The sequence below is a fragment of the Helicoverpa zea genome, chromosome 26, assembly GCF_022581195.2.
Source record: "Helicoverpa zea isolate HzStark_Cry1AcR chromosome 26, ilHelZeax1.1, whole genome shotgun sequence".
NCBI lineage: Eukaryota > Metazoa > Arthropoda > Insecta > Lepidoptera > Noctuidae > Helicoverpa > Helicoverpa zea.
This window is the reverse complement of record NC_061477.1, coordinates 2,805,665-2,820,720: the sequence shown is the minus strand read 5'-3', so window position 1 is coordinate 2,820,720 and position 15,056 is coordinate 2,805,665. Positions and strand designations below refer to the sequence as shown.

Sequence of the window (15,056 nt, the reverse complement as noted above, 5' to 3'; positions counted from 1 at the left end):
TAAAGCACTGATACTCAGCTGAATCCGGTTAGACTGGAAGCCGACCCCAACATGATTGGGAAAAAGGCTCGGAGGAAGAAGAAAGTTTGATACGACTATACAATCGCAAAACCAATATTATAATCTATGTCACATAAACTTTTATCTTTCAAGCGTTACTTATTGTATTTTAACAAATTACGATCAAAATCTAATACCAACTCCCTTTACAGATGGAGTACTTCAACGGTTCATCAGTGAACCAAACGCACGGAAGCCACCACGGCCACAACCTGACCGCCAACGGCAACCAGCTCTACAACCAGGTCTCCTTCGGCAACCCCTCCCCTCCAGGAGCCTGGGCCTCCCACCACAACATCCTGTCTTCAGGCCCCGAGTCCCCAGAAAACCAGTCCCAAAACTCCCCCCATTTGAGCATGCTTCAGGCCTCGCAAATAACGAACTTTTCAAATTCGGGGAATAGTTATTTTGCTCCTGAAAAGTACGGCATTAATATGGTTTAGTTTATCTAGTCTTTTGTTTGTAGTTTGTAAATATTTACTTGTATAGGTGTGAGGGCGACTTGTGGAGATTTTGTGTGTTTTTGGTACTTATTTTTTACGTTTTTTTTTTGTTTTTCAGAGTCTTAAATGGGAAATGGTTTTTGATTTACGTTGTCGTGTAATTGAAAATCATTTTTTGTTTAATATTTTTTTATTTTCATATTATTTCCTTCCGTATTTTTGTTATTTTTTCATTTTTTTATCTGTTCCGAGACTTTTTTTCCACTTTTATACTATAAAATTTGAAAATTTACTTAAATACGATGTAAGTACATATCAAATAAAATCGTATACATATTATTTATACATTGACAAAACACACAAATTGTCTTCAAATCGCCTGTATTTACTTCGAAATGTAGAAAGAGTTATGTATTGTAAACGAAGATTTTAACAAGACTTGCCATCATATTTTGGAGATCTTTAACGATAAAAAAGAAAACAAAATTATTTATTATTTAAAATAAGCAATGAACTAAAAAACAACGACTTTTAAAACTAAATATGACCTCAAGTCTTGTTGAAATTAAAATTTACAAAAATACTAAAAAAAGTTTTTTACATCAGAACGCTATCGAATGTTTTTCAACGAAAACTAAACTGTCAAGAGGCCTAAGTGTGTGGATCGAAAGACACGTTGTTGTAGACTTTCCTATTATTTTCTTATTTTATAAACGCCAAAAATAATATTCATTTCATTAAAAAAAAAAAACATAATTTATCATAAATTCTAATCCAAAAACGGGTTTCCCATTTTTTTTAATAAAAAATTATCATCATTTCGTTTTTGCCGTTGCAAAACATTGAAAAAAAATACTTTTGAAATGTATAACTTTTTTTTCAACTATTTGCTTCCCAGCGCCTGTGTAAAACCACCCAAAATCATATCACTTATTATATTTAAAAAACGAGTTAACTTAGGCTAAATTTAGTGACGGAATTCGCTAAATTAACGAAATAAAATGCCGTTACTTATATTAAAACCACTTCAATAGAAAAACATCAATTTCTACAAAAAATAAGACAACAAACTTTATTGTTTGGCTGAGGTTTTTAGCAAAATGGCTACCTAATTATAAAAATAATATAAAAAATCTTAAAAACCTTAAAGAAGCTATTTATTTTTAGCGAGTAATTTGTTTTAACGATCCTTTGTTACCTAAACGTTTCAATATAAGTAACGCTACATAGTTATATTGTAAATAAATTGTACGTTAAGAGTTTTATTTTGTATATGTGTGTGCTACGAATGTATATGTGGGTTATTATTGTCTAGTTTTAAGCGATCGTATTTTTTATTATTTTTTAGACCAGTGACAACCCTGCCATAAGTTATACAAATAATTTAATTCGTAAAACAATGAAAGTAAACTTCCAACGCCATCTTGGATTCGGGATTTTATTTATAAAGTTTTAACTCTGATTTTAATTGCAAATTAGTTCATTTGAAATTACAAAAACACTATAATTTATGTTTAAAATCTTTTATGGAACAACCAAGTGGTGTTTAAACACTTATTTGTTCGAATAATAAAGATATAAAAATTCTGAAGGAAGATGGCGGCTGAGAAAGATTGGCATCCATGACAGTTGCCGACAAAAATGGCGCTTAAATACTAAAAATGTTTATTGCTCGATGACCGCGTTTTCGAGCCCAATGAAATCACGAGAGTAATTTAATGAGATTATTAGTTAATTTATATTATTTTACAAATAAAATGGGAAAGTTTTGAGCGGGAATGAAACGGCTAATGAATTTATTAGCTACTACAAGTACCGCGCGATTGGAATTGCTTAAACATTGAAGCTTTTAATATTTTTGTTCATATTATTTTATTTTCCTTCTATGTTAATTCGCCTTTACCTCAAACAATGGATAATTACGTTAAATGTAAACAAGAACAATTTATAACGTCGAATACCGTCTTATTTTTCCACCAATCACGATATTTTTATCTCCTATAAAGGCGAAAAAATCATAGAGTATTATATTTCTACTTTTAAAACAGAATAAATTCTTTATTTAATTTTATTTTTAAACAAGAGTAGTTTAATTTTATTTTTTTATTACAATCGATGTTTGAGTGATACCAGCGTCGAAAACAAAACTCCCCGTCGTAGTATTTAAATGTAATGAAATTGTAATTTATAGTAAATAATAAGCTTGGACATAGCTAAATTAGTTAAGTACAGTAATTGTACCGTTCTATGAAGAGTCAGTGTATTTTTTTTAAGTTAAGTTGTATTAATTATTAACTGATAGCTATTGAAATATTGAATCCGAATATATGCATATAAAATACACGTTTTTGTGTTTCATTTTGTGTTTAAACCATACGTTTCTAATGTCACTACAAATTACCTAGGAGACTTACACAGAAAACTAAATCAAGTAGATAATGTAAATAATATCATTCATACAAGGAACCGTGTTATAAGATGCTACACATTCACAGTAAAACGCAAGAAAACAGCTAATAACTTTAAAACGGTTGAGACGATTTTAATGAAACATATTCAAGGACCAAGAATCATCCCTAGAATACCAGCATTCATAAAAAAACGCATCCAAGTCGGTTCATCCATTTGCTACGTTGCCATTGACAATCACATACATAATTAAACACACATATCTGTCACAATTATAGCACCTCTCATAAGATACATATTTGTAAAACTGATGTAAGTTTCTCTATGCAAATTGAATCATACCGTACGTAGGCCTGGTTAGCTAGACAATGAACATAACTATTATTTGAATCAGTGCAATAATTTGCCTACAGTATCACACATTTCATAAGATACTTAAACAAGCAAAAAGGAAGGACAAGTAGGCAAAACGATAATTTTCAGAAATCACAATTTACTACGCTTGTGGCAAGCAAAAGCATTGCAATTATATTTAGGTAAAAATATAATTATCTGAAGAACCACAAAACAAAAACAGTAATGGGGGTCGAAAACATAAATGTTTCTTTACATAATAGTTTCCAGACTGATAGTTTAGAAAGAATATTGAAGGCTTCTTGGCCACACTGGCTATTCTCGAACTCACGCATTTGCGCAGACAAAGGTGCACTCGCTATTCCTTTAGTATCATAGTCCTCAGGGACGGCAATCCGACATGACCGGAGAGAGATCAGGCGCAAGACAACTTCCAGACTCCGGGCTGCTCTGTAAGTGCTTTGAAAAGGGAGTGGTACCAAAAGACCCTGAGCACAGCAGTCACGCTATGCGACAACCAGACCGGACAAACAAAAACTTAAACAGACACACAACTATAGATTTCTCCCTTAAAAAAAAACGTATCGGACAAACGTAATAAAATTCCAAACCACCCGGTGCTTCGTTCACTGCGGTAGAGTAACTCGAGCCGAGTTCGTCGACTGAAGCCCCGCTGTCGGCTGTAGGACGAAGCACCGTGACGTCACTAGGACGAAAAGACTTCTCTAATTACTGTAATTGGACGTAATTTGTGAAGGTGAACGTTTTTTTAGGTAATCTGGTGGTGAAGGTGATAATGGATGGTGGATGTGAATTAATTCGTAAGTTGCTTGAAGGATTTTTCAAAACAGTAGGAAAACATAGTAAGTATGTTAGTTTGGTTTTTGATCGTAAGTATCTATGATTTAATAAATAGTAGGAAAACATGGTGACTATTAATATCAGCAAGTCAAGCCAAGCTCTAAGTTGAGTCTTTCTACAAAAACTGAACTTAAGCTTGCATTGGTCTTATTTATGAACAACTTAAATAGACAGAGTAAATTAAATTATAGTGAAAAGTAAATGGTTTCAGAAGGTAAGCCCTGAATAACCAACCCGTCGGCTAAGAATCTGATACATACCTGTGTATTTGGACCAAATCAGATAGTTTAATATTTACCAATACAACGACATTAATACATACCTATACTTCATCTAATTCTATGTACCCTAAGTAAGAAGTGTCTTAAGCTTGAAAGAAAAGTTTTCTATGCGCAAATATACATATGCGATTACTAAATACATTAACATCATCATCATCATCATCATCATCATCTCAGCCATAGGACGTCCACTGCTGAACATAGGCCTCCCCCTTAGATCTCCACAGATACCTGTTGGAAGGGACCTGCATCCAGCGTCTTCCGGCGACCTTTATAAGGTCGTCTGTCCACCTCGTTGGTGGACGTCCTATGGCTGAGCATAACATAATAAGCAAAATTGAACGTTTTCACTATGAACTGGTTAATTAGGAGTGATTTATTAAAAAATAATAGTTTAAAAAAAAACTAAAAAACACGCTTTTTATAGAAAAACGAACTAAAAAATAGAAAATAATTTTTAATGAATTTAAATTAAGAAAACAGTGTTAAAAATTTCAATGAATATAAATTAATAATAGTGTGAATACAAAAAAAAATATTTAAAAAAAGCGTGGGGTGCATGGTGTCAATAGTTATAAATATTTTATGGACAGATATGAGTACAGTGATTGTCATTTCTATAATATCTTAAAAAGCACCATGCACCCCACGCTTTTACTTTTTACATATTCAGTTGTCGAGTTCCCTCGACTTTCTCTGGTCTCCATCATCAGGTCAGCTCCAAACCTTCACTGTTGCATAGGTCTTGTCAATACGAATAATTTAAGCCCAAACACGAGGTAGTTTACATATTCAGTTGTCGAGTTCCCTCGACTTTCTCTGGTCTCCATCATCAGGTCAGCTCCAAACCTTCACTGTTGCAAAGGTCTTGTCAATACAAATACCTAATTTAAGCACAAACACGAGGTAGTTTACATATTCCGTTGTCGAGTTCCCTCGACCCTCTCTGGTCTCCATCATCAGGTCAGCTCCAAATCTTCACAGTTGAATAGTGCTTTTAGGCGTACACCTGAGTGTCAAGTTTTTACCCTATGTATGCCTACAACTTTTGAAGGTTGCCCTCGATTTCTCAAGGTTTCCATCATCAGATCCTGACCTGATGACTATGGGACCAACTGGCAGCTATTCCGAGTCGAACAAAAAAAGAATCACGTAAATCGGTCTATAAACCTCGGAGTAATCGATGTGTATGTGTAACCTCCTCCTTTTTGGGAAGTCGGTTAAAAATGGAATAATTTTATCAAATTAGTGTATTGTCATCGGTCCTCAATAAATCTACAAAGTTTGAACGAAATCTGGCCGTTTAAAGTGGGTCAAAATCGCGCCCAAAGAAGTCGGTTACAAACAAACCTACAAACATACAAACATACAGGTGAAGCTAATAAAAAGCGTGTAATTAGTTATTTCCCTCGATTTCACTTCAGCAATGAAGGAAGGATATTACTGTTTTATAGAACTATACTTACCAAATATTATTTAAATCGATTGAGTCATTTTGCACAAGAAGGTTTACTTAATAGCTTGCTAGAAGATAAATAATATATATCAGTAAACGTAAGTATTAGAAACTAGCTGTAAAATAAATAAATAAATGTTACTTAAGGGTAGCCTAGCTTTCCAACAGTGAAAGATTTTTTCTAATCGGTCACTTTGCTGTCCACGATGCAGACATAATAGCTAAACAAACTGTGTGTATCACATATGAATCAAGGGAGTGAAGTTATTAAAACTAAAAAAATTGAAGTAAAATAAAACCAATTTTATTTTATGTTATTTCATTTATTTGGGACAAAAAACATTTACATGCTTAGCTTAAATACAAACAGATCCTTATGTTTACCTGTCCTACACAAATGCGCATAATTGCATGCAAAATAGTGTTAAGAATTATACATGTAACCCACACTATTGTCCACGAATTAATAAAGAATTTCAGTAGAAAAAAACAGACATAAAATGAGTACAAAACACAAGTACGTACAAAAATCACATCGTAGACGAAATGTCGTATTTAACAAAATATTAGCCATTTCTTTTACTCATACAGCTAACTCCGTCAATATGGCATAACATAACAACTGACTTACTAACTAAAACCACAGTATAAACTATTCTCAAAACCTAACCCATACAGTTACTTTAACCTAACAAGTTACTGACTTATTGACGTAATAGCAACAAACGTGAATACTTAGAAACAAGACCCAGTTGAAATTCTCAGAAAAATTGTACGTATGGGAATTTTCCATGTTTTATTTCTCAGCAATAGCCAGAAGTGTATGTTTGTAGTTACCTTTATTTAAAGTTATAACTAAAAGTGTAGGAGTATGGAGAGTTGTATGTAAATGTAGTTTAAGAAGCACTAGTAAAATACAAGACAATATCAAACACAGCTATAATATGATTTTCCACCATGAATTTGAAGTTCACATTTCGCCTGCTTCATCATCAGATCAATTTGATGGTTCCTTATTTTTGTTTTTCATCAGATCTACATACCCACAGCTGCCAATTTTCATAACGCTACTATCCTTGAAAGATAGTTAAATTAGTTACCTTAGATTCCATTACATAATTAAATTCAGGTCGACCTAATAACAGCGTGTTAGAAACAAAATAGGTGTATCTAACAATCGATCACGTGACAAAATAAGAAAACTAGAATAAATTGAATGTTTTAAAAATGAATATTGGAGTTTTCATTGAAGCATAACAGCAGTTGTAATAAAAGTATCCAAAAATCCAGCAGATCTTCATATTGTAGAAATGCCCAGTTTTTTAATAAACCCGCAAGTGTTATTCAAAGACATATAAAAAACTACTGTCACACAAAAATGTCGTCGAAATTCGCCCCCAACACTGTTGGACTTCTTTAAAATTAGCTGTTTAGACGGGCCTGAATTGTGCGACACATAGCTATACGTTACAAACGCAAACTTTACTTGTACCCACGTAGATATTCCCTGGAAAATGTATTTTTATTTTATTGTGGCCACCCCGGTTACCCGAACCTACTGAGAGCCCTCAAACAAAAATGGCGCTTACCGTTTGACTTTAAACGTCAAAATGACATGGCGGGAAAGTGGAGTTGGTACGTTTGAATTGAGAACGCCCCGTTCCGAGCGTACGCAGTAACGTTTACAGCTGTATATAGTAAACTATTTGTGTCTCTTTCTAGCTTGTGGGTTCGTCGTATGATGCTGTCTCAGGCGGGTGCGGAGTTAAGCCGCTTATCTGCTGCCCGCACGCCGCGCCCCTCCCCCCGGCTGCTGCGCGTAACGTCACATTCTGCAATCCGTTTGCTTTTCATTATTTTTTATTTTGTATTATAATAGTTAGTCGTAAAATGCGTCTGATTTATTGTTGTAGAGCTTGTAATTATTACTGGCAACTACAAAATTAGAGGCCAAATAAACCTGTTTGGAATATATTTTCGGTTTTTGAAGAACTTGGTTGAAAAACAAATACTTACCTACGTCTTTTGTCAAATAAATTATGTCTTAACTGTATCTGTTTAGCCTAATTTGATTGGTTGCGAAATGTCAGATTACAGCAAATATTATGATAATCAAATCAAAATTGTATCATTTTGTATACCTGTAGAAGTCGATGAATATAATAAATTCAGACGATTAAATAAAGCTTTCATAAAATCTAATAAAAGTATTACAAAAGTGTACCTATCGATCTAGTAGGTAATATGATAAATCAAATAATGTAAGAATGAATGTAAGAAAATTGTATATTCTTACACCTATAACCGCAATCCTTCTCCGTATGAGAGGAGGCCTGTGCCCAGCAGTGGGACAATAGAAAGGCTGTAACTGTATAACCCCAAACGTTTTTATAAGTCTCGGAAATACCGTGCTGAAAATCGCATCAAATTCGGCTAATTAAAGCCAAACATGAGCTAATTGCTTACAAACAAACATACATACACACAGGCACAAACAGACAACCTCCTTTTTTGAAGTCTATTAAAAGTCCCCATTTCAAAATATTTTCAGAATGCGCCATCAAGCTATATATTACAAGAAGAGCGTCCAAGCGCACTCGCTCTCCGTCTCGCATACATACAACTAGCTACATATATACGCGCCTTATATAAGGACAATCGATCAACACTGAATTTCAAACCAATATCCAGGCTGGAATCACATTTTTTTACTAGGTAGATACTGCTAGATTTAAGGAAATACTCACAATTTAGAATAACACTCAATATCTGTCGAGTAACAAACTATGTTGGGGTTGGCTTCCAGTCTAACCAGATGTGTCTAAGTACCAGTGTTTTACAAGGAGCGACTGCCTATCTGACCTCCTCAACCCAGTTACCCGGGCAAACCCGACATATAAAACGACAAAAAGACCCTAATTTAATTAAAAAAACTCTGTAAAAATGTTTCAGAATGCGCCATCAAGCTATATATTACAAGAAGAGCGTCCAAGCGCACTCGCTCTCCGTCTCGCATACATACAACTAGCTACATATATACGCGCCTTATATAAGGACAATCGATCAACACTGAATTTCAAACCAATATCCAGGCTGGAATCACATTTTTTGGACAGATTTTTACTATAGAAACTTCTAGACTTAAGGAGTAATTGGTTAGGAACATACATCATCTGCCTAGCCTTTGCAAAGTATGTTGGGGTCTTCTTCCAGTCTATCCAGATGCAGCTGAGTACCAGTGTTTTATATGGAGAGACTACCTATCTGACCTCCTCAACCCAGTTGCCTCGGAATCAGGATATCCCTTGGTAGGACTGGTTATCAGACTTTCTGGCTTCTGACTGCCTGTAACGACAGCTAAAGATGATTAAATGATTGCTAGGACATCCCGATTCAACGTGCCTTATGAGATACGAAGGAACTCGTCATGGCAAGATGGACACCCATCAACGTACCGACCGCGCTAAACGTTTGTTAATCACAATTCTATCTTCTATATAAGGTGAGACACATACATAAGTGCAAACATTAACAATAGGATATAGTCAACTAAAGTTCACATCTATTTAACAATGAAATATTACCTTAATAAAGGTAATCTTTGCTAAGATAATGTCAAAACAGTTACAGAAAGATCTGTTTATTGATAAAAGCTTTTATAGATTCTAAATCAATAAGTTTATTACGGTTATAAAAACTTAAGTATTCTCTGCGAATATTATTAAACAAAATAATTTAAAATTATGTAGACACACGCTTAATACAAGCCGTTATCGGCACATCTTTGGTACATAGTCAGAAGCCAGAAAGCTTGACAACCAAGTCAGCCAGAAACTCAAGTAGGGTTTCCCGGGTAAGGTCAGATAGGCAGTTGCTCCATACAAAACGATAGCTCTAAGTTGCATCTCAAGATACTTGTAAAAAGGATAGACTAGACATAAATATTAGCTGCCGCTTCATTTTTCAGCATCCCCTCATCGTTTATTATTGAAAATTCTTTTCCTAAATGAAAACTATTTTCTACGCACTGTCAACTCTTTGACTCCTGAAATTGTAATGTACGATATATGTGTATTTGTATTTTTATGGGCACTAGTTGCCTGAAATAAAGGAATAAATAAATAAAAAAAAATAACAATTGTCGTATCTGAATTTTTCATTTACACACAGGTAAGGTACCTTTGTCGAACTATAGGTACCTACTAGTTTATAACGTAAAGGTTAAATAATACTACGCAAACCAAGTAATAATTACAACATCATCATCGCAAAGACAGAAGCATATTCAGCACGAAATCATTGTAATGTCGGCCATACTGTTCGAGATAATCTGCGCCTCAGTCCAGCATTACCGATGCACAATATGGCGGAATAATACCTTCCTGCAATAGTTAGTGTGCATAAACTGCAGGTCACTGGGTTAATGTTATGGGAGTTTGTATGTGGTTTATGTTGTTTTCTGGGTGTTTCAAGTGATTCATACCACAAGGCAGTTTTTGGGGAGTTATACGTGCTAATTCAATAACGTGATAAAAGTAGTGTTTACCGCTGCCAAGAAACCAGGCAGGTAAGCATTTGAACTTTTGAAGTACATACAATATGTATCTTGAAGGAATGTCTGCAAATAAAGGATTTACGAAAAGCAACTGGTAAATAAACGTAGCACAATGAGGGGACATTCGGTACAATAAAGATCTTACTTGTAATAGGTACCTATAGATATATGATTTAGTCAGACTTATACTTAAACAACATTCATCAACGCGTCGTTTGTTTCTACGGCAAAATCGATTTCCCGATATCGCACCAATAGAATGGAAAAACCTTATTGGAAAACTAATGAAAGTCATGGCTTTATATTCAGTGACTGAAGAACTCATAATTTTTAGAATGATACTGCTGAAAATAGTTAGCTTCTAAATAACTATAAAGTCAGAACAAGTCCAACTTTAATTACCAAACCACAAGCACCCTCTACTCCGTTCATCAAACAAAAATTTAATATACATCATTCGAAACCAACCTCTTTGGAACCTCAAGTGGGTGTCATGGCGCTTGTTTTATAAACGCCGGCATGGCGCCACTCTAGTCTATGGCAATTCAAACAAATGGCGGGCTGCCTGACATTTCGCAAGCCAGACACCGGTTTCTATTGTCTATGGGTCGCACTTGGGATGTTAGTGGCGGTAATTGGCCTTTGGGAGTGACTGTCTTTTGTTTTTTATTGTGATTCTAGGCTTTGACTTAAAACATTGTTGTATTTGTAATCTTTAATGTCACACCTGTTATTTAGATACATATATTCGAAGGGCCCCTCAAACTTCAGATGCAATTGTTAGACGATAGTTGGCCCGTTAGTTAGCAGACAGTTTATTTTGGAGGAAATACGTAAGGGTTTTCTGGTCACTGAAATGTGTACTGTCATTCATATCTATACAGATTTAGGAGCCTGATGGTAGAAATATCGGACGACAAAAGTCTGCAATTTTGCAGTGGCTCTTAAAGATCAGATAAGCATTCAGTTATAAGAATGACTGACTGAAAGGCGAGAATCTTGAACTTCAAACTGATTATAACTGAGAAATCACATATGAAATTCCAATAACAAAAAATCCTGATCCAAAAATCGTGACAAGATTCTCATGTTTAAAGGTCAAATCAAACCTTATTCAATGAATTAACTGTTCAAAAGTATTTCGAGAATTCTTCTTTCTACACAGCTCAAAATTAACAATAGATTTTATTTTCATTATGCTTCCAAAATTTTCCACTGGTACTAAAATCTCCTTTAAAAAGTGGTGGGAAGTTATCTACCACAAATATAATAATTGTGACGTCATGAAAACCCACCATGTAGCTTCTAGAGTATTTTGGTACCCACATAATGTTTTCATTTTTATTGTAAAGTACTCATTTTCTTTTGTATATCACAAAATAAGGTATTGATGTACGGAATTTTCCAATGTAAATCTTGTCTTTGAGGCTGAATTTTGAGGTACTATTAGCTCATGATATTTATGACGCAAGTAAGCAATTTTTGCTTGCGACAGTCAAATATAATAAAATCTAAATTCGGCATGCACTGTAGAGGATTTTTTTCTTTATTATTTTGACAGTTTCAAACGTTTTTAAGAAATGCTGAGCCATTGATGTCATTGCATAGCCATCTATAAAGGTATGTATTTATAATCATGTGCAGACACAGGTGCACTCACTATTCCTTCACTCTCATAGTTCGATGGGACGGCAATTGATCTGACACGACCGGAGAGAGGTCTCCTGTTTTGCCAAAAATAAGGGCTTCAATTCATATTTTAAAATCCTGCCCTGTTAATAAATGCGAAGTTAAGCTGTATGTTTGTTTGCTTTACTTTCACTACTAAACCACTAAACCGATCTAGTTAATATTTGGTTTGGACTTTGCTTGAACTTAGTGACGACGATATTTTAAATAACCTTCTGTGATAAGGTTCCTATCACAAAAGTTTCACTTAATCATCAGTTTTCGTTGGCCCAAGTATACCTATATGGGTATTATCACCTGACTTAAGATTCAATAGACTAGTATTATTCCTAAATATGTACAGATGATATATTTCAGGAAATATTCATGCATAGATACATGTACAATGTACCTACACAGAAGTATGGCTCAACCGCTTTCGTAAGATAAATCTCCGGAACTATTGAATCAATTTGAAAAAGTCTTTCAGTGTGAGATAGCCCATTTATAGACAAAGATTACTTTTGATGCGGGCTCGTGCAGAAGTTACTTCGGGATGCGAGTGAAACCGCTGGCAGAAGCTAGTCTATGTACAAAGTATTATTGTAGGCAGTAATCTTCGCGCCACACGTAGGTAGATAAATGTAATTCATGAAAATGAAGATAAAAGTCAAGGTTTCTATCATTATTTTGCAAGTTAAGATCACTTAATATTAAAAAATCGTACAGACATTACAGTTTCATGTATATTAAATTTATATTACCTACTGTCTTGTTTTATTTTAATAAGTGTGACTCGCTTATCCTTTTGTTCAGCTATTCCTACTATACTTACATGTTATGTCTTGCTATGGAGGAAACTAAATACCTACTTTGGAAATTAAGAGCACCAGGTAAACGGCTTTCAAATGGCCGATAGTTTGATCAGTATGGACATGAGAGACAACAGTGTACACGATCTCTGGCTTATCCGGCTGGATTACCAGTCTAAAAGTTTGATTTTATTCACGATTTTCTTAAACCGTCAGCCAACCATCGGTTACAATGTAGTCTGTAGAGTGTGGAGTCTCTTAGGAGATAATTTAAGAAAACCCATTCTTTGAAGCTACCCAAAATGCATCTAAGAAAATATCCCCATCACGGTTCTGACGGATCACATTACAAACAAAATCGCCAATACGAAACTAATAACCGTCAGATGTAAAGAAAATGAATAATAAATCCGCACCACAGACAATAGAGGCATTAGGCGCATAGACAAGAATCGCTATTTACTAGGGGTGGGGTGATTCGGTAACACAATCCGTGCGCACGTCAACTCTATTATTTATGGATTCTTTAACATGTAAGAGGGAAAGAGGGTAGTTTCGTAGGGGAGTTTTCAATCGGACATTTGGTCCTAGGAAGTGTTTCTTCTGCCTCGGTGGCCATAGAGAGGGATTTAAGCTTTTTCTACCGATATTACACGCGAAATTATTTTTGGGGTCGCATTTTGGAGTATTGAATAATTATTTGTTTAAAACTCTTTGCGGTTTATTGCTGCCACAAAAAGTGTAGAAGAGTCAAAGTGATAATAAAACTTTTCTTTAGAAAGATAGTATCTTTCTATGTAATAACTAAGTTAGAAAGCTTATCATCAACATAGTTGATCTTAGCTGTTTGAACAAGCAGTTTTCAGCAATAATTATCTACAGTGATTCAGGAGGAAGGTAGTTCAATTCACTCACAATGAAATTATGACTGAACTACGGAATCTCGAAGTTCAAAATGTAGATCTATGTACCTACGCTGTACCCATTAAGTACATAAGTTCGATATACCTACGTGACTTAGAACTAGTGTATTGAGAATAGTTCATTTCATAATCAGAATCTACGGAATATTGAGGTATGACTCAAAACTCTTCTAATTTTATTTTCAGTACCTGTGAATATCGATTTAAAACAGTAGACTCCCGAAAAAGTCTCAAGAACTACTAAAACCATAGGTAAATCAATTTCCAAAAAGGTTATATCTCCATTTAACCATAGACAAGCTCGAATTAGAAAATTCTCGATGACATAAAAAGCAATCAGACCGTTTGTGGTGAAAAAAAAAAGAGAAAATTCAAATTGTAGATCAAAGAAGGGAAACGAGGGCGTACCGACGCGCGAATAATGTAATAAATTTACTTTTCGGACTCGGTTTAACCTAACATGGCGACAAATCGAATCGTAACGGTTAACCGCGGAGTGAGGAAAGATGGGCGGAGATGCCATAAGGAAGGTAGGTCCGGCGCCTTCTTGTAGATTAAGCAACGTACTGTATGCGTGTACAGTTACTAGAACTAACGAGACGATCGGTTTCTTTGTCAAATCAAAATCAAAACCAATCTGGAAAAGATTGGTCTTGATTGATTGGTGATTTTATTTAGAAAATTAAGCTAGGGTTCCAAAGAAGGCGTATTATGGAGACAGTAACGTTTCTCATCCCCTCAAAAACCCGCATTTTGGCGCCCTACTTTTTTGGAAGATTTTCCGTTAGGGTGCGTCCACATCTGGCGAATGCGCCGCGAATGCGCAGCACGCGAGCCGATCGCGAGCTGTCCGCGAGCTGCGCGCGTGCATTTTTGTTCGTGCGCCGCTTCTGCGCCGCCCGCGCGCAGCTCGCGCGCGACCTAAGCGCCGCACGCGAGCGGCGCGCAGGCGGCGCGCGACGTCTGACATCTTCGATAGTACTGAGCCAATATACGGAACTGTAAGGGTGCGTCCACATCTGGCGAATGCGCCGCGAATGCGCAGCACGCGAGCCGATCGCGAGCTGTCCGCGAGCTGCGCGCGTGCAGTCACTGCAATAGTTCGGTGCGCCTCTTTAGCGCAACTCACGCAAGGCTCGTATAGAGCGCGCGAGCGGCGCGCGAGCGGCGCGCGATCTGCGCGCAATCAGTTCTCGCCCTTACAGTTCCGTATATTGGCTCAGTACTATCGAAG

General features: G+C 35.7%; 1 protein-coding gene across 2 annotated transcripts in view; it reads left to right on the top strand.

The window, feature by feature from the left end:
• LOC124642980 (homeobox protein OTX1-like) overlaps positions 1 to 2,846 on the top strand; it is a 58,937-nt gene extending 56,091 nt beyond the window's left edge. For both annotated transcript variants that reach the window (XM_047181807.1, XM_047181806.1), the window contains one exon: positions 213 to 2,846. In XM_047181807.1, coding sequence (XP_047037763.1) covers positions 213 to 503 — 291 coding nt within the window. In that variant the 3' untranslated portion in view covers positions 504 to 2,846. The remainder of the gene's footprint in view (positions 1 to 212) is intronic.
• The last annotated feature ends 12,210 nt before the right edge of the window (positions 2,847 to 15,056 follow it).